The following is a 24353-nucleotide window of genomic DNA, read 5'->3' on the forward strand; positions in this document are numbered from 1 at the left end:
CTTCTTGTGTAATTATTCTTGTGTGAATTGGGATGAAGGATTTTTTTCCATATGCGATAAGTCATCAAGGTTTTTATTTCTGACAGTTAAAATCATAGCACCTTCCTCCTCAGATTGAATGAGAAAGTTGATGTAAAAATTGGGAACCTTTTTCTAATTCCAAATCGTCATCCAAAGGCTAGGCTTTGGGGAGGCAAAAAAAAGGTTATTGTGCTTTCATTCAAATATCTCTTTCCAAAGAATCGAGAAAATAGTGCTGGCTGCTTGTCATTCTTTCATCCTGAATTTCTGGTTTTCTCTACTTCGAAGCATTAGTCACAGTCCCCCAAAGAAGTGCGGCCAGCCTAAGGCTGCCCCAGTCCAGAATCAGTTCTGTGGGTAGAGCCAGGAATGTGATCCAGGCTCTGCTTTGATCACTTATTCTTGTTGCGACCGTACAGGCACATGGGTGTGGGGGCATATGAAAGAGACAAAGAGACATACATGCCTGGGAACGATTGCAAGCAGTATGCACATCTGTAGTATAAATGTCTGTGAGCATTCCACTCTTATTCCAGAAATGGGGAAGATGTTAACAGTTACTTATGTCTCTAGATCCTGTTATGTTTCAGAAGACTTGGGGGCAGGGATGGTTATCAGGGATTGAATTCAGGGGTACTTAATCACTGAGCCACATCCCCAGCCCTATTTTGTATTTTATTTAGAGTCAGGATCTCATTGAGATGGTTAGCACTTTGCTTTTGCTGATGCTGGCTTTGAACTCACAATCCCCTTGCCTCGGCCTCCTGAGCTGCTGGGATTGATTATAGTTGTGTGCCACTGCACCTGTGAAAAGTCTGAGGTTGGGACAGGTGCTTCTTTGTAAAGTCAGGGTTTAAACTTCAGCTGACAATAGTCAAAAACAAAGCTGCAAGTGTATTTCTTTTCCAGAAAATACACTTGTATCTTCACAGGGGTCAACACATTACAAAAATGATTGTGGAAGACTTAGGTTTCCTTTTGTAGTTACTCTTAGGCCCTGAGAAAGAGCAGGTAAAGTCAGTGCCACAGAATCCAGCCAGACCTTCCTTAGCTGTGATGTTTGTTATTTCAGAGAAGAGTACTCTAAGAAAAAGCCCAGTGACTTGGGTAATAGAATCAGGTTTAGTCTAGTGGCCTCCTTTTTGTAGAACTACTGTTGAGGGTGGACAGTTTCTGTTTCTTGACAGGCTTGTTGCTCTTTGGAACATGGGAGACTGGATTTGCCCAAAGACACACCAGTTTCTTATGATTTGGGGCACTTCTGAAATACAGTAACAGGCTCTAGACTAGGAGAGGGGACGTAAGTTGTACTACATGGAGTACCTCAAGCTGAGTGACTACATTTGGCTGGCCAGGGCTCTCCCAGAAGGGAATCTGAGAAGGGACTTTCAGGGCCTCTGGCCAGTCCTTCAGTAGCCAGCCCAGAGGTAACTTGCCTAATTACATCTCTCAACTCAAGTGGCAGAACTGGGACAAACTCGGATCTCCTCATTCCCACTAATGAAAATTTCAGTTTGATGCTCACTGGAATTCAAAGGTTAGATCTTGTTTATGCATTGGATGAGATTCAAAAGAGGGAAAAAAAAAAAAAAACAATCATTTCTTTTGGTCTCAGTGTAGATACAAACCTGAAGGAAGCTCAATGAGGAGGCATTTGGAGGGTGCTGGTCAAGTGGCTTCTAAGGCTGTCTTTGCCCCTCCAGTCCATCACCAATGCCTTGCTGATGTCCATACTCTCCCTGTCTTCACCATACCGCTTCCTCCTCCAGGTGCGTTAGGTGCTGCCTTACAGGCCAAGCATCCTGGTGCCTTTGCGTTTCAGTGAGCGCCATTTGGAAGATGACCAGATTAACATCATCAAAGAGCAGTGGTCTGTGTGATGGGGTTTCCAGGTCTGGTGGAACAGTTTATGAACCATGTGACTCTGGGATGTCTGCACTCTGAAGGGAAGGATTTCGGCTGGATGTTTTTATTCCGCACCCTCCCAGCTCTGGTACTGGAAGAAAGGGTAGCAGCAGCATAAGTCCAGGCCATGGTCCTAAGAACCAGCCCAGGGAGAGCCGTGCTTCCTCTGTTAGATTCCTGCTTTCACAGTTAACAGCTTCATCCCAAAGGACTACAAAAGCTAGTTCTCCATTGCTGCCTGAAAACTCCTACGTTTCTAGTTTAGCAGGACAGGGATCTTCAAATGGCCAGCCCCGTGAGCTGGGCCCCCATAGGATCTGTACCATGCTAATACTGGAAGAACACAGGGAGCATGTTGGCAGTCGTGACACTGTTTTGCAAGCAGTCTGCCAGGGACTGCTGCCTCAGGTGTCCTCCTGAGCAGTTTTCTTCTGCCTTCTGCATGGTGGTGGAACCTTGCCCGTGAATAGCTGGGTGACCTGGCCCAGCTAAGGCAAGACACACTTGGGCTCCCTCTGCTGGCCTTCGGAATGCCACTACTGGGGTAGGTGAGGAGGACAGATAATGGTCCCCTGAGTTTGAGCTGCAGTAGGAAGGTCCCTGTAAGTGGCACTTTCCTGAACTCCCCAGGCCAGCCCCCTGGACCCACACTATGCACTCCCTTTGTCTTGCCTCCTTTCCCACAGGTGGACACAGTGTCTGACAAGGGAGTAGGGCCATGACCAGAAGCCATTGCCTCTTTGAACCCAAGGTGGCTTGATAACCCCAGCAATTTTTCCCTGAGTTCTCCTCTTTCCTCTACTAAAAATGAGTAGCCCTCCCATTCCAGTGCCTTTGAAGGCATCTACCCAGTGTGGAAGCTCTTCATTTGTGCAGTCAGTATAATGGGGTGGAGAGGAGTTTATTGGAAATGCAGGCTCCCAGGTTCATAATGGCAGTTGAGTGGGAGTCCTGGTATAGGGCACAAGTCTGGTCTGTACCACACCCACTCACCAGAGCCCCAAACCAGTGACATAAGGCCACCTATGTGGGGTTAGACTTCTGCCTGGCAAAACTAGGATAGAAATTCAGATCTGCTTCCCTTTACTCCTTTGGAAAATTCCAGCTTAATGCTAACTATAATTCAAAGGTTAGATCTTGTTCAGTGGATTGGATGGGTTTGAAAGGGGAAAGAAAAACAATGCATTTCTTTTGGTCTCTGAGCATAGACCCAAACCTGAGGAAAGCACAATGATGAGGCATTTGTGGAGGATATTGGTCAGGTGGCTGCTCAAGCAGTCTCCACCCTTCCTGTCCATCACCAACATCTTGCTAGTGTCCCTGCTCTCCCTCACCCAGAGACTTTCCTCTGGCTCTGAGCCTTGCTTCAGATGCATAGTGCACACAGCAGATGCAGATGCAATTTGGGGCACCACAGATGTATAGGGCCACAGCTATTCGTGGGGTTTTGCATCCTTAGAAAACACCTGTGGCCCACTCAGAGTGCCGGTGCACTGGAGGGTGTAAGAAGTGGTTTGGAACCAGCCCTGCAGCTTTCCAGGTGAGTACCATCATTTCCATGGGCTCTGGTTCACCTCATGGAAGACCAGGTGCTGTGAGTTGGGTATGAGTGGGCATCAGGTGTTCTTATCATTTTCTTCCTCGTTCTCCTGGTCAGTATTTCAAGACCTGTGGGGTGCCCCTCCACATCACCTTCCTCCATAGAATCCTAGAACAGGAGTATCCCCCTACACCTGCTTAAAAATCCTTAGTGGCTTCTACTGCCCTGTCTAGTCCAAACCCCTTGGTCTTAATGACTTTTCAGCCTCACTTTCCCCTCTGCACCCACTGTCCCGAGGGAACCCTCTTGCAAACTCCAGGGAGACCGCCCGGGATTTTCCAGCACCTTGTCTCCAATTTAGCCATTAACATCCAAGTGGTTCACACACAGGTGCTGGGATGGGGTGGGGGGGTGCTGAATAAAAAGGCAAAAGGACACATCTACAAGCATTACACCTCCCTAGGTTCCTGGGACAGCCACTGGAATCATATCCACCACTCAAGGGGGCTGAGATACAGATCCCAGTAGTGTGAAAACAACCCCGTCTTGTAGGATCTGCCATCTTAAGTGCCCAACATCCCCCAGCCAAGTTTTGCCAATTAGACTCTCCAAAGGATTTGGAGACTCGGCAGGGCAGGGAGATGAATGTGGAATAGCGCTTGGCCAAGGCAGCCCCTTAACAAGACTGGCTGATATTGGACACTGGACATGCTCAGACCTACCTTCCCATCCTGGCTTGGTTCAGGCCTTGCTGTGATTCAGGATCTCTAACATTTTGTATAAACTCCAGATTTATTTCTCAGTTAAGAAGCTCCACACCTCTTAGGCCAAAGTTCCCCTGGACCATTCTGTTATGGGCCAAGAACTCTGGGAATGAGAGTTGGCAGAAGTCTAAGCTGGCTTCTGCCACAGGACAGGTGGGAGGGGTTGCTCCAGCCCTGAACCCCTCCCAAGGTATGGACCTTCATCCAAGGCCCTGCGCACATGGAGACCCTTGTTCATTCACAGAGCTTACTTCATACCACAGTAGGCCACCCACACCCCTGCTCACAGAAACCTCAGATTCTCAAGGGTGGGGTATAGCAGTCAGGCCATCTGACCACTGGGTGTCAGGCATTGTTTCCTCATCTGCCCACCAACCACTGAAGCCTAGGAGGCGATGGAAAATACTGGGGTCCCAAAAAAGGTTTTATCCCCATTTTACATAGCTGCTGGTCCCCTGCTTGCAGAGAAACCAAGACTATGCTTACACTTTGTCCCAAAGACAGCCCATCTTGGGCCCAAAGTAAGATGGGGGAACCCCAGAAGACCAGACGACACTGCAGCGCCGGGCAACACATTGGTTTTAATGGCATTAACATCCAGGTGGTCACACATCAGTTCTGCTTGGCAACTTCCAGGGGTGAGGAGCTGTTGCCTCACTGGGCTGGGCTGAGGCCCTCCAGTCTCCCCAGACTCTGAGAACTCACCACCTGGTCCGGCCACTTCCCAACCCCAACCCCACTGAAAAAAGACATGACAATTGCACTGATTGACATAGATCCCTAAGCATCCTGGCCTCCCGGCACAACCCGGTCTGTCAGAGTCAACAAGGGCTTTGGCGTCGGCTCAAGGTGGTCCAGGACTGCTCCAGGGAATAGTGTTTATCAAATGTGACAAATGTTCTTGTACAGACTGGGGGTCTGGAAGATTTATTTCTGTGGTTCTAAGAGACTCTTGTCTCTGATGGCTTCTCTCGGAGCTACTGGAAGTTGGGCCTGGATAACGCTGTGTTGTTGGTTTATTTATTTATAAGGAATGTGTAAGGCATTTTGGTAAAGTTGAACAGTAACTTCTTTTTGCAGAGACTCAGACGGAGGTGCCCTCCTTTGAACTGCTGCCGTCCTCCTGCAAACAAAGGCAGCCATGTGAGAGAAAAGCTGGGCAAGGAGCCAAGGCATAACCTCTCATGCCATGCCAGGACCTGCAGTCCCCTCCCTGGGCTGACAGCCCCAAGCCACTTGTCTGGAGACCCAGAGCTGACTTCCTGGGGCTGGCTGCCTAGGAGTTGGTGGTAGTGAGAATGCAGGATGCAGGAGTGTGAGGGCTTTGAGTCAGGTGAAAAACCCTGCAGGTAGGGGCCAGGACAGAGGCAGGGGGACTGGGACGGGGCCCAAGCAGGCTGCAGTGAGAACCATGCTTCCTGGGCTCTGGGCCCTGTGGGCTAATGTCCGTGTTACAAGTATCTGTCCCCAACACCTAGTTCTGTTTCTCCCACTTCCTGCTTGTCCCACTTCCCTGGGGCTCCAGCATCATACCCAATTCTTCCCAAAAGCTCACTCCCATCCACCCTCCTGGGGGTCAAGGCCCACCTCCAGAACAGGCCAAGCCACAGGGGCTGGAAGCCAGCCCTGTGGCCCCACATGGATGAAGCACTCACTGTTTTTTCCAGCCGTTCTTGCAACTTCTTCACTGTGTCCTTCTCCTTTGCCAGCTGCTCCTGGGTTGTCTTCAAAAGCTCCTGTAGTTTGGTTGCAGCATGTCCCAGATCACTTGTTAACTTCTTCTCTTTTTCTAGTCTCTCCTGTGGGTTTCAGGGTTGGAGGGGATCAGTCCTCACATGATATCAGCGGTAAGACCCTGAGCTATATACACCCACAGGGCCCAAATACCCAGGACTGGAGCTTTCCAGGAGCACAAGGAAGCTGTCTACGGGCCACTCAACAACAGACAGTGCTGGTTGGCAGGAAATGGTCTATGTTGACTGTGCCTCCCACCAGCCCCACTTACCTCCTGGCCTAGGACAACAGGTGTGGGCTACTCTGCATTGTCTAATGTGCCAGCCACCAGATATGTATACCTACCAGTACCTAAAACATGACTTCCAAGTTTTATATAAATTACATTAAATAGCTACACTGACTAGTAGCTGCCATGTGACGTGGCTCCCTCCCACCATGTGTGACGAGGGAAGCCAGTTCCTAGGCTGGGGTCTGTTCTCCCATTCCTGGCCCCTCTCCAAGGTCAAGACTGGTCAAAGCCACAGGCCCCAGCCCCACCCTCTACCTTCAGCTGTACAGCCTCCTCAGTTCCTGAAGACTCCAGGGTACCAGCAGCACGGAGCTTCTCCAGCTCTTCTTGTAACCGACACGCTGTGGTCTGAGCCTTATCAGAGAGCAGAGTGGGCCTGGGTGAGCAGCCTTACCAACATCTCAGCAGTCAAGCATGACCAAATCTGCCTGGGGACCAGGGGCATCCCAAGCCTGATGGTGCAACAGCTCAAGCCTGAAGACACAGACTAGCCTTGAGGTTCCAAGACTAGCCATGAGGTCTCAAGACGACTTCAGCATCCACGCCCACCTGCCAGGATCCCATTGTCCTCCCAACCCCCAGCATGCTGATGGCCCAGCCCAGACACCTGGTGGGCAAAGCAGGGGAGGGCCAGCATGACCTGCTTGCTCCCCAGAGACTATAAGAGTCTGAAAGCTGATAGGGGCTGAGAGCCACCAAGCAGGCCTGACCTCCTCAAACTCAGCCGTGAGCTGCTGCCTCTTTGTCTGCTCGTCCTCCAGGGTGGCTTCTGTCCGCTCCAGCTGCATTCTCAGCTGTGTGGAGATATCACAAACATAACTTGGGAACCTGGTGAAGGACCCTTTTGGGGCCCAGGGCTCTGGGGCAGACTGAGACTATAGGTTCTGCCTTTTAGTTGCTTCTAGGGTTCCCCCAGCCTTGCCCTGCTCCAATGAGCCATCCCTGATGCTCCTGTGGGGAGATGGAACCTCAGTTGCAGTCCAGAAGCTGGTGAGTTAAAAGGATTCTGAGGGAACCTCTGTAATCTCAGGAACCTTTAACAGGACCCATAGGACAAGAAAGATGCCTCAGAGCCATGAGATAAGGCCCAAACCCACAGTGGCTACCCTAGTGACAGGCCCCTGCCTCTTGGCAAGAACTCTTAAGTGGTAGCTCCTTTGGTCAAAACTCTGAAGAGGGCTAGAAGTGCAGCTCAGTGGCAGAGAGCTCACCCAGTATTTTTGAGTCCCTGGGTTCCATCCCCAGGACCACATAAATAATAACCACCCCTCTGGAGAGCAGATATTTTGCTAGTAATATCCCAGCAAGAGCCACAACAGGAGACAAGTCCCCTACAGTGGCTGCAGAACCAACCCAAGGCTGCTCTCTCAGCCTGGTAGGTGCACGGTGCACTCCCCAGTCTCAGACCACTCCCACCCCCGCCCGCCTCTCTGCCTGGTCACCTTCCCTCTGCTCTGCATCTTTTGGGTCCTGGGTGCACCTAATCCAGGTAAAGAGGGATGGGGAGGGTGCTGGTCAGGGCTGGGAGCAGCCAATATGTCAATCAACATGAAGGCTGCCCACCCTGCACTGTACTTGGGGCTGTTAGTGACACATGTGAGGACCAGCTCACCACCCTAACCTTCACAGGGTCCTGCTCAGCTGGGGAGACGCCTGTGGGGACAGCTGGGGACCCAGCTACGTCACCATCCTCTACGTGGCTCTTCATCTCACTCAACTGCTGCCTGACCTGAAACAGGGAGGGGAGGGTTTGTGCACAGCCAATCACACATACACCTTACACACACACACACACACACACACACACACACACTCCCCTAGAGAGGACCGCAGCTGCTCTTAATAGCCAAGGCCCCTACTGGTTTGCTATCTGTGACCGATGTTTGAGTCCCTACCGCTACGCAGATTAGCTGGGCAGGGCCACAGCACCCAGTTTGAGCCAAACAGGCCTGGAGGTCAAGAAGCCTCTGGGCCAATGAGACCCATGTGCTGAGCTTCAAAACAAACTGGTGGGCAATCCTCCTTAGGAGTGAGATGGGTCCCTGATAGACACAGACCACACAGGCAGTGAGTCCAAAAGGGAGAGAGAGGCTGCCAACAATTCTGCCTATACCCTTGGTTTCTTCAAGAACCATGGCTTGGAGCCCTTTCTGGGGTCCAGGGAAGATTATAAGATGACACCTTGCCTAATAAGTTACCCCATCCTCAGCTCTATGGCTGAGGGCAAGTGGCACATCCACTGGCCCCCAAGGTTCCCAGACCATTGAACTTCTGATTTGAAGGGTGGCAGCATCACTCAGGGAACATGGGTAAAAGTTCTAGTCAGGAGGCCTGGCTGGGGACCGTGGTCATGAGCTCTCTAGGGGACATAAGTGGTCTCAGGCTCTATTCAAGAGGCCCTGCTCCAAGGGCCTCAACCTCAACAATCTCTAGCCCAACAGCCTGCAAAAGCAAAAGCCAAACTATAGTTGAAAAGATGATAAGAAAGCCTAGGGGTGGGATTCTGCACATACCCCTTGTATGGGCTGTATACCCTAGGCCTGTAACATTGACCTGGCTTAGCCAATGGCCAAGATGACTGGCCTTAAACTCAGGAGGAGACTTGAGCTGGGTGATACCCCCCTCTGGTGTAGTGATCCTGGATGAGCTCAAGATGGGGACCCAGGGAGCTGGGAGCACCTGCTGGGCTTGGTGGAGGCTGTGGGGGGTGCTAGCCTGGCACACCAGAACTTCTTTCTTGTCAGTGCTGCACATTTTAGCCCCAAATATCTCAATCTCTAAATGCTGATGACTACTTTAAGACTTTTAAGAAAGCCTGTACAGATCTGACAGATGGACTGTGGTTGTAAAGGCTGCCTCAAGCAGGTACTAGATAGGGTGTGACCTCTTTATGGAGGCAAGAGCTGAACCAGTCAAGCAGCTGGGACATGGGATTAGACACCGTAGCTGAAAACTGGGCAAGCCAAGCAGGACTCAGGTCACCTGCACAGCGCAGCTCCTCACATCTGAATGGGGCTTGAGCTCTGCCCCCAGAACCTGGAACTAGGCCAGGTGGGGACCAGGCCATCCCCACACACCTGTGGATTTGACTGAATGGGTCTGAGCCATTGCTGAGGTGAGGAAACCCCAAGAGGGCAAGGCCTTGCTAAGAGCCACAGTGCGGTGGGTAACCAGGCCAGGAGGGATCTGCAAGGGGTCACTACATCCTCGATGCTCGTAAGTGCTGAAATGGGCTTACAAGGTGAACAGACTCCCAGAACCCCCACTTCCTTGAGTAAGAGACCAGGCTACCAGTGGGAGGGAAATGGGGTGTGCATCCTGGTCCCAGCGGTCACAGGCCCAGCTCAGAATTTTAGGCAAATGTTCCAAGAGGGCCTCAAAGAGCCTTCCTGCCCCATGTGGCTAATGGATGAACACTTTCCCCCTCTGCTAAGCTGCAGAAATCTTTGAGTGAACAACAAAACTTGACTGGCAGATTCATCTCACACACACGAGCCCCCCACGTCACAGTCCCCGTGCGGGATACCACGTTCACCTACCAGGGCGAGCTCGTCACTCTGTTTCTGGGCTTCACTCTTGGCTGTATCCAGCTGAGACTGAGACTCTAATAAAAGTTGCCTCAACTTGAGGAACAAACAGCCAGGTGATAGGGAAAAGGAGAGAAGAGAAAATCAATTCCAGTGAATTAGGAGCAAAACAAAAACCTAACATCTATTTACCCAAAACACTAGTGATCATCACAGAGCAGGGCCAGGCTTCCCATAGCTACAATTTCCTTTTTGAAGACTTAGGAAGGATGGTGTTCACTGCACACCTATCTCAGGCCTTCTTAGACATCTGCCCTAATTTCTTGTTCAAAAAAAAACAAGGCCCCAAGGGTGAGATTAAACCAGGACTCAGGTTGCCAATTTTTTGCTTTCCTCTTCTGAACAGTCAGAAAACAGTTATCAGATTTAAACCCACTCCCTATTGGAAATGACATCAATCAGTAAGCCAGGCAGAGAATTCTCATGCTCAGGGGATGATCTGGAATGTCAAATGCGCCCCCTGTTGCAGTGCCCAGCCAGATCTGTTCCCTGTTCTGCCCCTGCTCCCCAGAGTGGGGCTGCCTTTTCACAACCTACCCCCAGACACCTCAGATCTGACCCTTTGATGAGGCATAAGCAGGATTTAAGACAAAACCAAATGACACAGACTTCAAGGCTCACGATGATAAGAACAGCTCCCTAAGGGCTGAGGAAGAGCCACTAGGGAGGACCCAGACTTGGCTAGGCAGGGCATACAAGTCCGTGGAGTGTGCACTCACCCCTGCCACCTCCTTGGCGTAGTTCTGGCACTCAGCGCTGGCAGCTGCCATGTGCTTCTCTAGCTCTGCCTCCAGATGTGAGGTGTGCTCCCTCACCTGGATGGACATGCACATACATCAGAGCCTCTAGTTGGCCAGCAGGGGGCACTAGCCACAGAGAGTGGGGTGATGGACGTATAGTCTGGCTGGCTCTGATAAGGCCCTGAGGCCCATCAGTTTACCAAATAAATCGAGGCTAATAAGAAACCAAGCCCTAGCAAGAGAACTCCTTGCTGAAAAGAGTACCTCAACTCCAGTACTCCTGGGTCCTGACATGTTTTTGACCTAAGGAGCAGGGGAGAGGGCAATTCTTAGATACACTTGCAAAAGTAGGTACCAGGGGCACTTTCTCCAAGGCCAGGGCTTGCTTAGGTGCTTAAAGGAACACCAGGGCTCCCTTGAGCACACCCTTTGATTGTGAAGGCCAAGACCAAAGCCACCATTGGTCAGGGCTGGAGAACTATGCACAGATCTGTAGCTGTCTTAGGCCTCTGAGGTTATTATGAAGGTCTCTCATTAAAGCAAAACAGGATAGGATCACTTAGGTGAGAAGCCAGTGATCCTTGAGAGAAGAATAACTCAAATGGCCTCTGCAATGTCACTTTCAAAGAGACTCATAGGACAAGAGAAACCAACTCTCAGAACAGAAGCACCACATACCTGATCTGAGCTTTCAAGTTCTCCTTTTAGCTTCTCTATGGTATCTTCGAGATGTTTCACTGTGACCCGTGACTACAAAGCAAAAGAAATGCCCTGTGAAACATAGGTGTCTGGGGATGTTTCCCAGGACGAGTAGTGCCACCATCTCCAAGCCAAGCTGAAGCTCTGGTGGCCTGTAGCAGTCTCTCCTGGGAGTGGGGATAGAGTCCAGCATGAGAACAGGAGCACAATCTCCTAGAGACTGAGGAGCTCCACTGTCATTCTACAGTTCCGCTTCGCAGGGTGTCCCCCAGAAATGCCAACAGCGATATGCATCTCCTAAGTGACAGATCCTGTTAACTTCTCTTGTGGGCTCTGGAATTTCAACCCAGCCATGTGTCTTCAGTAGAGTACACTTGGCTTCCCTGAGCCCAGCAGCAATGTCCATGCCACCAGGCCCTGGGGAGATGCACATGCCAAGATACCTTCTGGAGCTCCTCCTCCGCAACTCCCACTTTGGCCTTCCACACCTGCTCCTCCTCCTCGACACTCTTCTGCAGGTCTCTGAGCATGCCCTCCTGCGGCAGGAAGGAGTAGAGCGGTGAGACAGGGCTGTCTCCCTCCTCAGCCCTGTCCTACACTCAAACGCACTCCTGTCCCCAGGTCCTCTGCAATGATGGCCGGTACTTCCTCTGCTTAAGACTCAGTGTTGTGTGGGAAGGGAAGGTGGCCACTGTCCCAGGAGTGAGCTTTCTATCCAGTGTGCTGGCTTGTAGGACCATGCCAGGAAATGAGGTCTGTGATCCAAATGAGGCTCTTAGAACTGTTGTTGCTCTTGGGCTCTGCCACAGGTACTGATCCCATTGGTGGCCCAGAACAAAGAACACAAGACAGAGCTGCTCAGAACTGGGAAGGGCTGGACCCAGCACTGCTCCTGGAGTCAGGGAGGGGTTCAACCCAGTCAGGCCAAAGCTTACCTTGCCTTTTCCCACAACTGCCTGCCCAATCATTCCTTGTTGTTATAACCAAGTCCCTTCTCCATGCCGGAGACCAGCCTCAAACCCTCAACTCAGCCCTCTCCTCAGCTTAGAAATAATGAAGACCTAAGAGACTTATCCATGCCATTACCATCCAGTCTAAGAAATGAGGTCTGGAGGGCAGAGGTCTGCCCAGGTCACACAGAGCCAGAGGATTTCTGGAGATACTATGCCAACCCCTGCACTCTAGGCCCCAAAGCTCTCCTCCTAGCAGCACCCTCTTATCACCCAGCACAGAGTTCCCAGAGCCCCTGCCCTGGCTGCTCACCGTTTCTGCCAGGATGGTGCGGTACTGGTCGCACTCAGCCTGCAGGGTGTTCTGGGTCTCCTCAGCCTCCTTCAGCTTGGAGGCCAGGTCCTGAGGGCAGAGGGAGAACAAGTGTCTAGTGAATCCAACACAGCTACCCACTGAAATGACTCTGGGCACTTTCTTCCTAGGGATAGGAGAGCTTGGGTGACAGTGGCAGCCCCTGCCAAGGGCACCTGCTTGGCAGCCTTGCTTACCGAGGAGGGCTCTGTGGTAGCTGATGGCTTCTTCAGTAGCTGGGAGCCCTTTTCTTTGAGTTCCTGCAGCCACTCAGCATAATTCTACAAGGAAACATGGACGGTGAGGGTGGGGAATGCTCCTGGGGGAGTACAATCCCTGGGAGCCACCCTCCCCACTACCTGGTGTTCTGAGACAGAGAGCTCCGGGAGCAGCGCCAGAAGGGCCTCCTTGGTCTGGGCCTCGGCCAGGCGGAGTTGCTTCTCTGATTCCTCCTGGAAGGGGAGAGGGAGAGGACAGGATTCAGCCTCCTACCAGGAAGGGCCTCAGCTCCTCATCAGGGGTAAGACAAAAATCAAAGGAAAAGATGGGCTTCCCCAGTCTGTGCTCCCAGGAAGGACAATGGGAAGCCCCAGGTGGCAGGTGCCAGTTACCCCACACCTCCCAGCAGTCACTCAGACTCTGCCAGCTCTTACTTTCCCAGCCCTCCCAGCATGCCACAGTTAGGGCCAGCCACGAACAGGTATCCCCAGGGAACTCATCTCTAGGCACCCATGGGAGGAAGGAAGAATCAACATTCCCAATTTCCAGAGGAAGAAACCAACTCAGAGAAGATAGGGCATCACTTGGGGTCTCTCCTGAAGCTTGACTTCACACCCTGTATAGGGCTGGACCTGATTTTCCTCAGGTGACAAAGACACCCAGTCTGACCACAAAACCCCTGGTCTGAACTAAGCCTGAGAAGCAGACCCTTTTTGGCTTGCCCAATTATCCAGAGATGATGCTGTGGCCTGCCCTGGACCCCTGGCCACATGACCACCATGCCCACTCAGGTTCTCCAGTCATGAGTCAGAAGGCAAAGCACATGAGCCTTGGAGGCCACCTTCTGTCTTTCTCTGCCTGTGTGGCCACAAGCTGTCAGCCTGGCTACAGCTTTTGCACTTGCCACACAGTGGCCAGACCATCTCTACACTCACTTCTGGGGCCAAAAATCTAAGATTCTAATAATCTAATTACAACTTCTGCCCTATTGCCTGCTCTCTGGGTCTCATCTTTATACCCTCAGGCTTCCTGGGAGGATCATGGGAGTCACTGCAAAGTTCAGGTACTGGGACAGGCTCTCCCTCTGTTGGAGCAAGGCTGGAAGGGGCTGGCCTTTCACAAGGGATGGAAATGTGTGACAAAAAAGGGTGGGCTAGAGCGTCAGTGCTGCTGCCCCTAGTCAGGGCCTCCACACTGACTCCAGCCAGCCCAGGGCAAATGGGGGCCCCAGGCACAGAGAGTTGGATACCACACCCTGAAAGCTCACTGCTAAAGATGTCCTCCCCTAAGAACACACATGGAACCAACTGAATGGTGACTTCAGAGGGCCTGAGAAAGAAGCAGGATTATTCCAAGTACCTCTGGATAAAAATAATATGATTGAAGGCCATGAAGCCGGTGCAACCCTGGGCGCACTCGCAGAGTGTGCAGCCCACAGTGCTCCCCAAGCCCGCTCAGTCTTTGCTGTGGCCATGCTCAGCTCTGTACCCTCATAACAGAGTGCCCAGTTGAGGAAAAACAATTGAGGGTGCACATTTCCCTCCTTTCTCTTAAAGAAAAATGAAAGGGGGGCAGGAAGGAATAAGGGAGAGGAAGGAAAGAATGAAGAAACTAGAGGACACTGCATGCTGAGCCTGGGGGCCCTGGTACAGATTTATGAGACACTGAGGCCAAGGCTGTCCCCTACACAGTTTCCATATCTTGTGGACTCAGTTAAACCAGGCAGGTGCTGCTATCCCAGCTGGCCAGCCTAAGGATGGCCAGGGCTCTGACCTTGGCCTGGGTCAGGGAACGCAGTTTCTCCTCACAGGCCCGCTCAGCCGAGGCCAGTGCCTCCATTGCCTTCCAGTTCTTCTCTCGGAGGTCCTGGGAGGGGAGATGAGGGGAAGTCAGTAGCCCACACCCGTCAGTCAATGACCAGCTCCTGTGGACTGGTCTCAGCAAGGGCTGGGCTCAGAGAACCCCATGGCCCCACTTCAGACCCTGTATAGGACCCACTCTTTTCTTGGCCCACATTCATGTGGCCTCTCCTGGGGGCACTCAGCACAAGGCCAAGGTGCTGCCACCTGATGCCGGAATAGTCGAACACAGAGGATGAAGAGGCAGGCGCCCTTTCAGTGGAGACTAGACTGCAGGAGGAGGAAGGACCCATCTATTTCCTCAGAGAGCAGGTTCCTGCCACCAAACAGCAAGCTGACTCCCTCGGCTGGCTCTAGGAGTGAGACCTCCTTTGGGAGCAGCAGGGCAACCAGCAAGCCCTGCTCCGTGACAAGGGCAGGTGGGAAGGATGTGGGTGAAGGCCCTTGCCCTCTGGAGAGGGCAGGCATGTCTCTCTCCCCTTCTCCTAGCACCAGCCTCCCTCACCCACATCTGCTCAGGGTGGCTACATGACCCAGACCAGGTCAATCAGTACATGGGTCACACCACTGTCCATGTTTGGGTAATGCCCCAAGGGCAGTCAACCCTGAACATATGGAGGAGCTGGGGATGAGGAGGCAGGAAGAGGAAACTCCCAGAGTAAACAACAGTGAGAACTGAGGGAGAAGCAAAGCTGGGCTCCCTGATTGTCTAGGGCAGGTTCTACAGAGACGCCTTAAGGTGACTCTGTGAAAACCTTTCCGGCGTCCACACGGCTCTGCCTTGGTCCTCCCACCCCAGCTCAGAGGCCTTCCACACTCACATTGTTCTTCCCTTTCTGCTGCTCCACAGCCTCCTTGAGCTCAGTGGCCTCCTTCTCCAGACATGATACTTGTGATTCTAGCTCCTTGAGACTGGTGGGGTGGGGGGAGAGAAAATGGTTACCACAGCAGGTCACCACCTCAGCTCCAAGGGTCCGTGCCTACCCTCCAGTTCCATCTCAGGAGGACCCCTTTCTTCTACCCAGGGCACCCAGCCAGCCTAACACCCCCCTCTACCCAAGGAACACCTGCGAGGCACACACCCTTCTACCTTGCCTCATGCCGACCACTCAGAGGCCAGGGCACTGGCTCCAGAGCAGCCAATGGCCAGCAGAGGATATGCCCCAGCAGTTAGGTTTCCAGGACATCTACTCTCTTGAACTGAGTTTGGTATGACCCATCTTGTCACCACAGAACATGCCAGCTGGCCCTTCCACATGGCTGCACCTGACTCTCAGAACTAGGCTGGGCCTTCTAAGGTGTGAGCTGGAAACTCACAGTAGTGCTGTCACCTCACACCTGGGCACCACTGCTCTTGAAAGCTCCCCAAACCCTGACCGAGAACCAAGGACCAATGGAGGACCATTCATTTCTACATCCTGGGATTTGAGGAAATGAGCCTTGAGATGACTCCCCAGCATTGTGGAATCCTTGAGTGTCAGTGCCTCACTTCCTTGTGCCCTTCAACCAGAAATGAGAGGTCACCATCACTACAGCACTGTACTCAAGGCTCTCGGGACCAGTTCTGAATGTACACTTTTAACAAGCCCCTTTCCACATTATGATATGCAACAGATGGAGACCCAGGGACATGAGAAATCTAAAGTCTAGAAGTGGTCAACAGTGGTCTGAATCAGCAATTCAAGCCACTTCCTGAGATGCAGGAGGAAGTCCCCCAAAGGAGCTACCACCCCAGCAGCCTGAGGAAGGAGGGCTGTGGTGGACACTGCCGGCCACATGGGGACAAACGTATTTGTGTTTCTTCTTGAAGGTCATGGTCAAAGACCTTTGAAAACAACCATTCTAACACACACTAATGCTGACCATAAAGCACGTGTGGGCTGAGCATGCTGGCTGTCCTGACCACCTATCTGATAATGAAGTCTGGCTTATCACAGCCTTATATTTTTAACCTGCATACAGTTTGCATACGGCCTTGAGAGCTTTGCTGACTTCTGGGCATTGAGTTTAGGCCCACAGAACTGTGACCCCCACCCTCCAAGTTCTACTGAAAGGCTGGGCGTGGCAGTGCATGCCTGTAATCCCAGCAGCTCGAGAGGTTGAGGCAGGAGGATTGCAAGTTCACAGGCAGCCTCAGCAAAAGTGAAGTGCTAAGCAACTCAGTGGCACCTGTCTCTAAATACAATACAAAATAGGGCTGAGGATGTGGCTCAGTGGCCAAGTCCCCCTGAGTTCAATCCCTGGTACCTGCCCCCCCCCAGCCAAAATTCTACTGAAACCCCTCAGACTATCCCTCTAATCCCTGTATTACACTACAGCATCCTCCAGCAGACCACCTCTGGAGAGACCCCAGAAGAACAAGATCCTGAAGAAGAGTCTGCAGGTCAGTGGTAAGGACACACTGACCCTCATCCCCTTAGCAGCTTCTGTCAAGTTGTAGAAACAAAGTTTGGGACTGAATCACTTCTCTCTATCCCAGAACAGGATGGCCCAGCATAAACAACTTGCAGGTAAACTATGTGAGAAGAAAAGGAACCAGCTTCTACCAGATCATTTCTGCACTTTGCAAAAATTTGAAATTAAAAAATAACTGCCATGTGACTTAATTATCCTAGTAGTTCATTGAGTGGCTCAAGAATCTGAGCTTAAAGAAAAAAAAATTGAGCTTCTCTGCCCCTAAAAAAATAACCACTCTGAGAAATAAAGTTTACCCATGCTTCCTAGGAAAGGAAGAAGGGAAGGGTTGGGTTCTGGGTCTTCCACAAGAAGGCGGCTGGGTTCTTTCTCCAGTCCCCAAACCAGAGAGCCCTAGGGATGCTGAGGAACACAGGCTATATGCCTAGGAAGCTGTACCTGCTGAGAAGCATAGTAGTAGGCGACTCTTTGGCAACAATGGCCAGAATAAAGGGATCTTATTGGCTGATATCCTAGAATGTGTCCAGAAGTGTTTGAGCAGAGAGAAAAGACATACTCCATGGCTCATCCCACCCAATGCTCAAGGGAACCCTGGCCATGGCAGCCAGGACCCACCTCTCAAGACTGTGAACACCTGTCCCAGAGTTGATGGTCACAAGGACTCTGTTCCCTGATTTCAGTCACTCCACCCAGGTGTCAGCTCTGGCCTTAGCAACAGCAAGCAGTCCCTGAGCAAAAAAGTCCAGGACTGGGGCTGCTGACTGAGGGAAAATGAGATCTGGCCAGCAATGAAGTCATCATAAACAAAGGAAAACAGCCCCGTGGCAAGGTCAGCTCTACATTCCTCCAACATCCCAAACCTCTGGTCCAGCAGACAGCCTGGACCGCAACCATTTCCCCATTTGATTTATAGACCTCAGTCCCTAAAATCTCTTGCCTTTTAATCAGCCAGTCTTCCCCCACAGGAGATGGATGAACATCAGTTCATCCATCTAGGTATCCAACCATTTTTCTGTCATTCGATATCAGTTTATTTCTTTACCGGTTCTTATTTATTCATTATTCATTCCATAAAGACACTCTGATTAGACATAAAAAAATCAATAAAACAAAAACCTTATCATTGAGGAATTCACTTGATGAGGATATAATATTCATTGTTATTCTGCTAAAAACACCCCATCTTTAAGTGTCCGTAGTTCCTTGTTTTTGCCTTGATTCTGGATTCATTCCTCTTAGATTTGGATCCATTGATAGACACATGCAGGCACACATAAACTTGAGACCATTTCAGAGTGGTCAACTTAAAAATACATATATATTTCAGTATTCAACTGTTTTTCTTCTTCTATAAAATTCTTAAAAACAGCTCATCAAGCTCCCAGCCCACTACCTGGCATATAGTCATTAGATGACATACTAATTCCTGTTTTTCCCTTTTAAAGTTTATCTTACAAAATGGTCACAATTTACCCTGTGAGTCTGGCTCAGTAGGACTTGAAAACATCTATCAACAGAAGGAGAACATGGATGGATACAGCTGGCAAGAAGTCTGCCCCCAACCCACTGAAGCACTTGCCACTCTTCACACAGATAGGTGTTGCTCCTTGAGAGTGGGCACAGAGCTTGCTATGGTTTGGATGTGGTTTGTCCCGTTCCCCCGCCACACACACACCCCGGGTTCATGTCTTGGAAGCTTATTCCCTGATGGGAGTAATTAAGAGGTGCTGGGACCTTTAAGAGGTGGAGCCTAGTGGGAGACAGCTAGGTCACTGGGAGTGCTGCCTTAAGAAGGGGCTGATGCTGGTTTCACTGAGTGAGTTGGTTCCTGACAGTGAGTTGCTATTAAAAAAATAAGACTGGCCCTGCCCCTATTTCTGGCTTCCTGGCTCACCATGTGCATGCTTCTTCTTTCATGCTCTCCTATCAGCCCTCACCAGAGGTCAAACACAAGGAGCTGCCCAATCTTGGATTTTCTGCCTGCAAAACCATGAGCTAATACATCTATTCTTTATAAAGTACCCAGCCTAAGGTATTTTGTTATAGCAACAGAGAATACATACATAGCTCTTTGCAAAGGTGACCGTTTGCCTGCCCAGACCTGTCTCCTGTTCTCTAAACCACTAGAATGACAGGAGTAGAAGGGGGCCTCTGAAGTAGAAGGGGGCCTCAAGTGCCATAACGAAAGCCTGAGCTTCCAGGAGCCTTCAGTCACCTCAGCTAAGGCTGAAGTGAGTGGACAAGAGCCCTATGGTCCCCCTACAGCCGCCCTGCCAGCTTACCGCATCTGCTGCTGGTCGGCTTCAGCTTGGCTGGCCTGGAACGAGACACAGAAAATTCCTTGATCTCCACTAGGCTCACTTGTACAGCAACTAGTCAGGAGGGGAGCCCCTTTCCTCAGCAGTATCCTCCCAGGAGTGGGCTGACCTGGTTATCCCGGGCTTGGCCTGCCTCCAACAGGGCCTCAATGGACCGAATCCTTTCTGTGAGCTGTGTATTCTCTGCCCTGGCCTCCTTGAGCTGCCCATGAAGACCACTCAGCTCTTCACACTTGCTCTTCACCTCCATCTCAGAGGACTGTAATTTGCTGTGCATCTCTATTGCAGGAAAAGGAAAAGGAAAGAGAAGTCAGGGGCTGGAAATGCCTGGGATGAATACCAGGACTGCTGTCCCTCCCCAGCCTCCTCTGTGCCTGGGGATCTTAAGACACACTTTCTAACCACTGGGGCTTCTTAAATCACCGCTGAACAAAATCACAGCCTAGTGGTAGTGTTCTTGAGGACTATTAGGGCAAGATGAAATGCCCAAAGGCCACTAATAAGAAAATGATAGAGATTTAAAATGGATTTTGGTTGAAGTTTCTGAAGATTCATTCTCTAGAACACTCTGGCTCATATTAGCTGAGACCACGGATAGGAGTGACATGGCCAGAAACTATTTTGAAAGTTACTATATATGGATCTCGGGCTATACACTCCCCAGAGCCTATCCTGGGGCCTTACTCAGGAGCTGTCCTCTTCTTCAGGTGATCTTAAAGTCCCATGGCTGAGTATAGTCCACCTGCCTGTGACACTGCTGTCTCCACCAGGACTGACCTCATCCCCAACCCCAGGCTCTGCCACCTGCCACTTCCAAACAAAATCTAATTTAGCAACTCAAACCACGCCTCCTGGCCTCCCAGGTCTCATCCTGGTTGCTCTGTTTTCCCTTTTCTACCTCTCTCCCACTACTAAAGCAAGGGGACTCCACAGTCACCACATGCCAAATCTGTCCCCATCAGTAGCAGCACCTCTGTAATCACCTAGGCCAAGCCCTGTCACCATTCTGGACAATTACAGAAGCCTGCCCATTCTCCCTGGGCCTCTCCTGCCCCCATGGTCCATTCTCCACCCCAGAAGTGCAAATGAAATTGTACCATTCCCCTGCCCCGACCTTCCTGTTAACACTTTTCACAGGACCCTGCTTTGTGGCTTTGTAGCTAATAAGAAGCCCCAAGGCCAAGTTCAAGTTCATTCCCCTCTCAGGGGTCTATGCTAACTAAATTACTCTTCATGGGACTGACCCCTTCCATCATTTTGATCTAGGTTTAAACACCCCTCCTGCCTCAGAAAGGCCTCCTGTGTTTAAAGCCACACCAGGCCTTCTAGACCAGTGATCAGTGAGCTGGCTTATAGGCTCCTCTCCCCGTGTCTATTTTATAAACAAAGTTTTATTCAAAAAGACAAGCCTTCCAGGTGTAGTGTTGCTTACATCTGTAATCTGAGTTACTCAGGAAGTGAAACAGGAAGATCTTAAGTTTGAAGCTAGCCTAGACACCTTAGTGAGACCCTGTCTCAAAATAAATAAATAAATGAAAGAAGGGAGAAAGGGAGGGAGGGAGGAAGGATAGGAGGGCTGGGTAGCTCAGTGGTAAATGCCATAGTTTTCATCTCTAGTGGGTGTGGGGGAATAGCCAAGGCTGCTTGTTTGCACATTGTTTATGGACACTTTTGTCCACAGCTGCAGAGCTGAGTAGTTGTAATGGAGACTGTTTGACTCAGGAAGCCAAATGTATTTACCATCTGTCCCTTCACAGATTAAGTCCTTGTGTAAAGGGCACTGCTGCATAACCCTGTCCTTGCAGGTGGCACTATTCCTGCCAGCCCAGTGCCCATGGCAGTGGCTCAGGAAATACTAGTGAATGAGGGTCAACTTCTCACCAGCCTCACCTGCTGGGTAACCAACCTTTGCAGGCCCTGCCTCTGTCCCCAGACCCCAACCCCACTAGTAGCCCACATAGGCACCATCCTCTATATCCAGCCCTTGCAGGCCCTACTCCCCAAACCCAGTGGACAGTCTGCTCTTAATCTGACTCTGTGACTCCAGCCAGTCCTGACATCCCTGCCTCTTCAACTTTTGGGGTGTGGGGGTAGGTACAGGCCTGGCCTTGGCAATAGGACAGTCGGAAGACTTCTTTGGGACCCACCAGGAGCAAGGGCCATCAGAACACTGCCCTTACCTGCCAACCGCTGCTGCTGCTCCTGTGCCTTTTCGGCATCTGCCCGGAGGCTGGCATGGCTGGTCTGTGTGCGGCACAGCTCCCGGCTGACCTCATCTAGGCGCTTCTGCAGAGCTTCCTCACTCTCCTTGTGAGACACCTGGAGAGGACAGAGAAAAGACGGCTGTGAGGGCGGGAGGAGGCTGGGCCCTCATCAGTTCCCAGGTTGAAGAAAACAAAACTCTTTACCTCCTGCCCTTACCAAAGCCCCATATGGTCTCTGATTTGTGTATAACGTAAAAACTTCCTAGAATTTGCCCAAATTTCACCCAGCATCCTTTCAGTGAGAAAAGCAGCTGCCAGGGACCTACATGCATTTCCCACTTGGGGGGTGGGGGTTGTGAGGTGAGTTTCAATATTTTTTATATTCAAGTGATTTGTAAATACTTGCTTGTAGCAAAAGTCCAAAGATACTGATTCAAACAAAGTATATAAGGAGTTTCCCAGTGGAATCCTGATGCCTTCTCCAGAAGCAGACAGTTGGCTGGGTCTCCTGCCTATAGCAATATGCATTTATACCCACATGGATGTGACACATGCTTAGGATCATTAATATGGCAGTTCTCTTAGTTCTTTCATTTAATATTAGAATGAATCACATAAAACTGCCAGTATTCAATCTTTCCTCCACAAAAATGACAATTTCATATTTTTCAATCTGGTATCTTACAGACTTCCACATCATTGGGTCCTTGTTTAAAAACCACACATAGCTTTGAGGTGCCGAATGTTTCCCAATTTCCCCATTCAGTGGCAGGCAGGATGCTCTCAACCTCTGGTGGTCCCAATCAATACTCCAATGGACACTCTAGTCAATGATTCCCAAAACTGAGCTTCTGGGATAAGAATGTCGATCAAAGCCTCTGACATCACCATATCTTCAAAGAAACTAATTCTCCAAAGGACCAGATCCCTGGCTACAGAATTAATAAGCTCATTTTGGACAGGGCCAGGAAGGATCTGACAATAAATGCCTCTCATTGACCCAAGTGAGGCTCCAAGTCATGCTTCTATCACCACACCCCAATTTCTTTCTCTTTAGCCCAATGGCTACACAACATGGTGCTAGACTAAATGCTCTGAAGAGAACCATGAAGGCAGAGGTAGATCTGGAGCCAGAAAAGTCGTTGTCAAGTCATTGCATCAGACTGTAGGTGACAAGACAAAATCAGGACAGCTTTAGGGTCCACAATGTTTTCTGCATTGGCATATAGCAAGGGGTCAGTTTCATTCTAACTCCAAGGGATGAAAGAGGAGGAAGGAATGACTGCCACAGGCTCCCCAGGAAGCAGACCAGCTTTTTCTCTTGGGCCCTGCCTCCCTCTCAGGGCTGCAACATCCTTAGCTCTGCTCCTGTCACTGAGATGGTTTTTCCAGATTGTCACTGGAGAAAACTACTAGCAATTTCTTCCTTTCTTTTTCTTAAGAAAGGGCTGTAGGGAGACTGAATGTTTTTCCATTCATTAGAATAATGATTCCAGGGCTGGGATTGTGGCTCAGTGGTGGAGTGCTCGCCTAGCACGGGCAGGACCCGCGTTCGATCCTCGGTACCACATAAAAATAAAGGCATTGTGTTGTGTCCATCTACACCTAAAAAATAAATATTAAAATAAAAAAAAAAAAAAGAATAATGGTTCCAGCAACAAGCAAACAATCCACCCACCTTTGGAACCAAAAACTTAGAATCTTCAATGGAACCCATGAACATACATCTTAGAATCACAGTTGCCTGGAAGGAGAAGGTAGTCAACACAGCCAATCACACTGAGCAATTTCAAAAGCTGGTCCCATGGCCGGTTGGGGATTGGTATAAAATGCTCCTGAGTTTCTAAAATTCAGTTCACTCACTGGAACAAGAAGCCAAGACAAGTGCCACCAGCACTTTCAAAGGACCCTTTGCACTCTCCTTCACATAGGCCTCGTCAAACCACTAAAGGGGAGGGGAGGAGATGGGGGTCTGCTTCCTGATGTTAAAGCTCTGTTCCCAAGGTAAGCACAGGAGGCCACACCCATCCTGGTCCTTGAAGAGCTGGATCTCAGTGAAGACGCTTCAGGTGAGAGAAGGATAAAATGGAAAGAGCCCCATTTCCACTTCAGCACAACAGGGAAAGGCCCTTTCTACAACCTACAACACTTCTAGTCAGAGAAATTTCCTGAATGGACCCTGGCATTTATTGAACTTGTTTTCTGCTCAAGGTAGAGTTCTAGGTCTAGGCTCTGAGTATGTCAGCACAACTACCAGGACATCCCCACAACTACCCCACAGGACGACACTGAGGCTCTGAAATAACTTGCTGAAATCTGAATCCAGTAGCTGCGGCCAGGGGCCTTCACTATCAATATCATGAGGGACAATGCCACAACCCTCAACCTCCCTGACCACATGCCACAGAATTTGTGGTGTTAAACTAGAAAGAATGGACTCCTCTGTATAGGCCCAGGCTGTGGATGAGAGTCCAGAGACCTACAGGGGCAGCAGACATCTGCAGGTGGTAATTTGCTGGTAAGAGCCAGGGCCAGGCCTCCACCCTTAGGAATGACATGTGACAGAAAACCAGGCTGCAATAGTGAAAAGTCCTTCCTCAGATGCATCAGAACCACCTGGGAGCCTTTAAAATATAACCACAGCCAGGCCCACTTCCAAGAATCTGATCTCAGTGGTCTGCTTTATACAAAAATCAGAAAATACCAAGTTATCCATCTTGATTCCACCCAAATTCTAACTGTGTTTGTTATGTT

General features: G+C 50.5%; 1 protein-coding gene across 4 annotated transcripts in view; it reads right to left on the bottom strand.

The window, feature by feature from the left end:
* Nucleotides 1-4792: 4792 nt before the first annotated feature.
* Rrbp1 (ribosome binding protein 1) overlaps nt 4793-24353 on the bottom strand; it is a 66055-nt gene continuing 46494 nt past the window's right edge. For 2 of the 4 annotated variants that reach the window (XM_046434541.2, XM_046434520.2), the window contains exons 8-24: nt 21576-21714; nt 19505-19674; nt 19360-19394; nt 15484-15574; nt 14577-14669; nt 12944-13036; nt 12782-12865; nt 12546-12635; nt 11726-11818; nt 11262-11333; nt 10563-10658; nt 9796-9879; nt 7869-7985; nt 6967-7050; nt 6512-6610; nt 5886-6029; nt 4793-5353 (exon numbers count right to left, since the gene is read on the bottom strand). In XM_046434541.2, the coding sequence (XP_046290497.1) occupies nt 5315-5353; nt 5886-6029; nt 6512-6610; nt 6967-7050; nt 7869-7985; nt 9796-9879; nt 10563-10658; nt 11262-11333; nt 11726-11818; nt 12546-12635; nt 12782-12865; nt 12944-13036; nt 14577-14669; nt 15484-15574; nt 19360-19394; nt 19505-19674; nt 21576-21714 (1623 nt within the window). In that variant the 3' untranslated portion in view covers nt 4793-5314. The remainder of the gene's footprint in view (nt 5354-5885; nt 6030-6511; nt 6611-6966; nt 7051-7868; nt 7986-9795; nt 9880-10562; nt 10659-11261; nt 11334-11725; nt 11819-12545; nt 12636-12781; nt 12866-12943; nt 13037-14576; nt 14670-15483; nt 15575-19359; nt 19395-19504; nt 19675-21575; nt 21715-24353) is intronic. The other 2 variants (XM_046434531.2, XM_046434545.2) reach the window with 2 other exon arrangements.

Source organism: Marmota monax, unplaced genomic scaffold (genome assembly GCF_021218885.2).
Source record: "Marmota monax isolate L192 unplaced genomic scaffold, Marmota_monax_Labrador192_F-V1.1 WCK01_AAM20220418_F8-fsc00005, whole genome shotgun sequence".
Lineage (NCBI taxonomy): Eukaryota > Metazoa > Chordata > Mammalia > Rodentia > Sciuridae > Marmota > Marmota monax.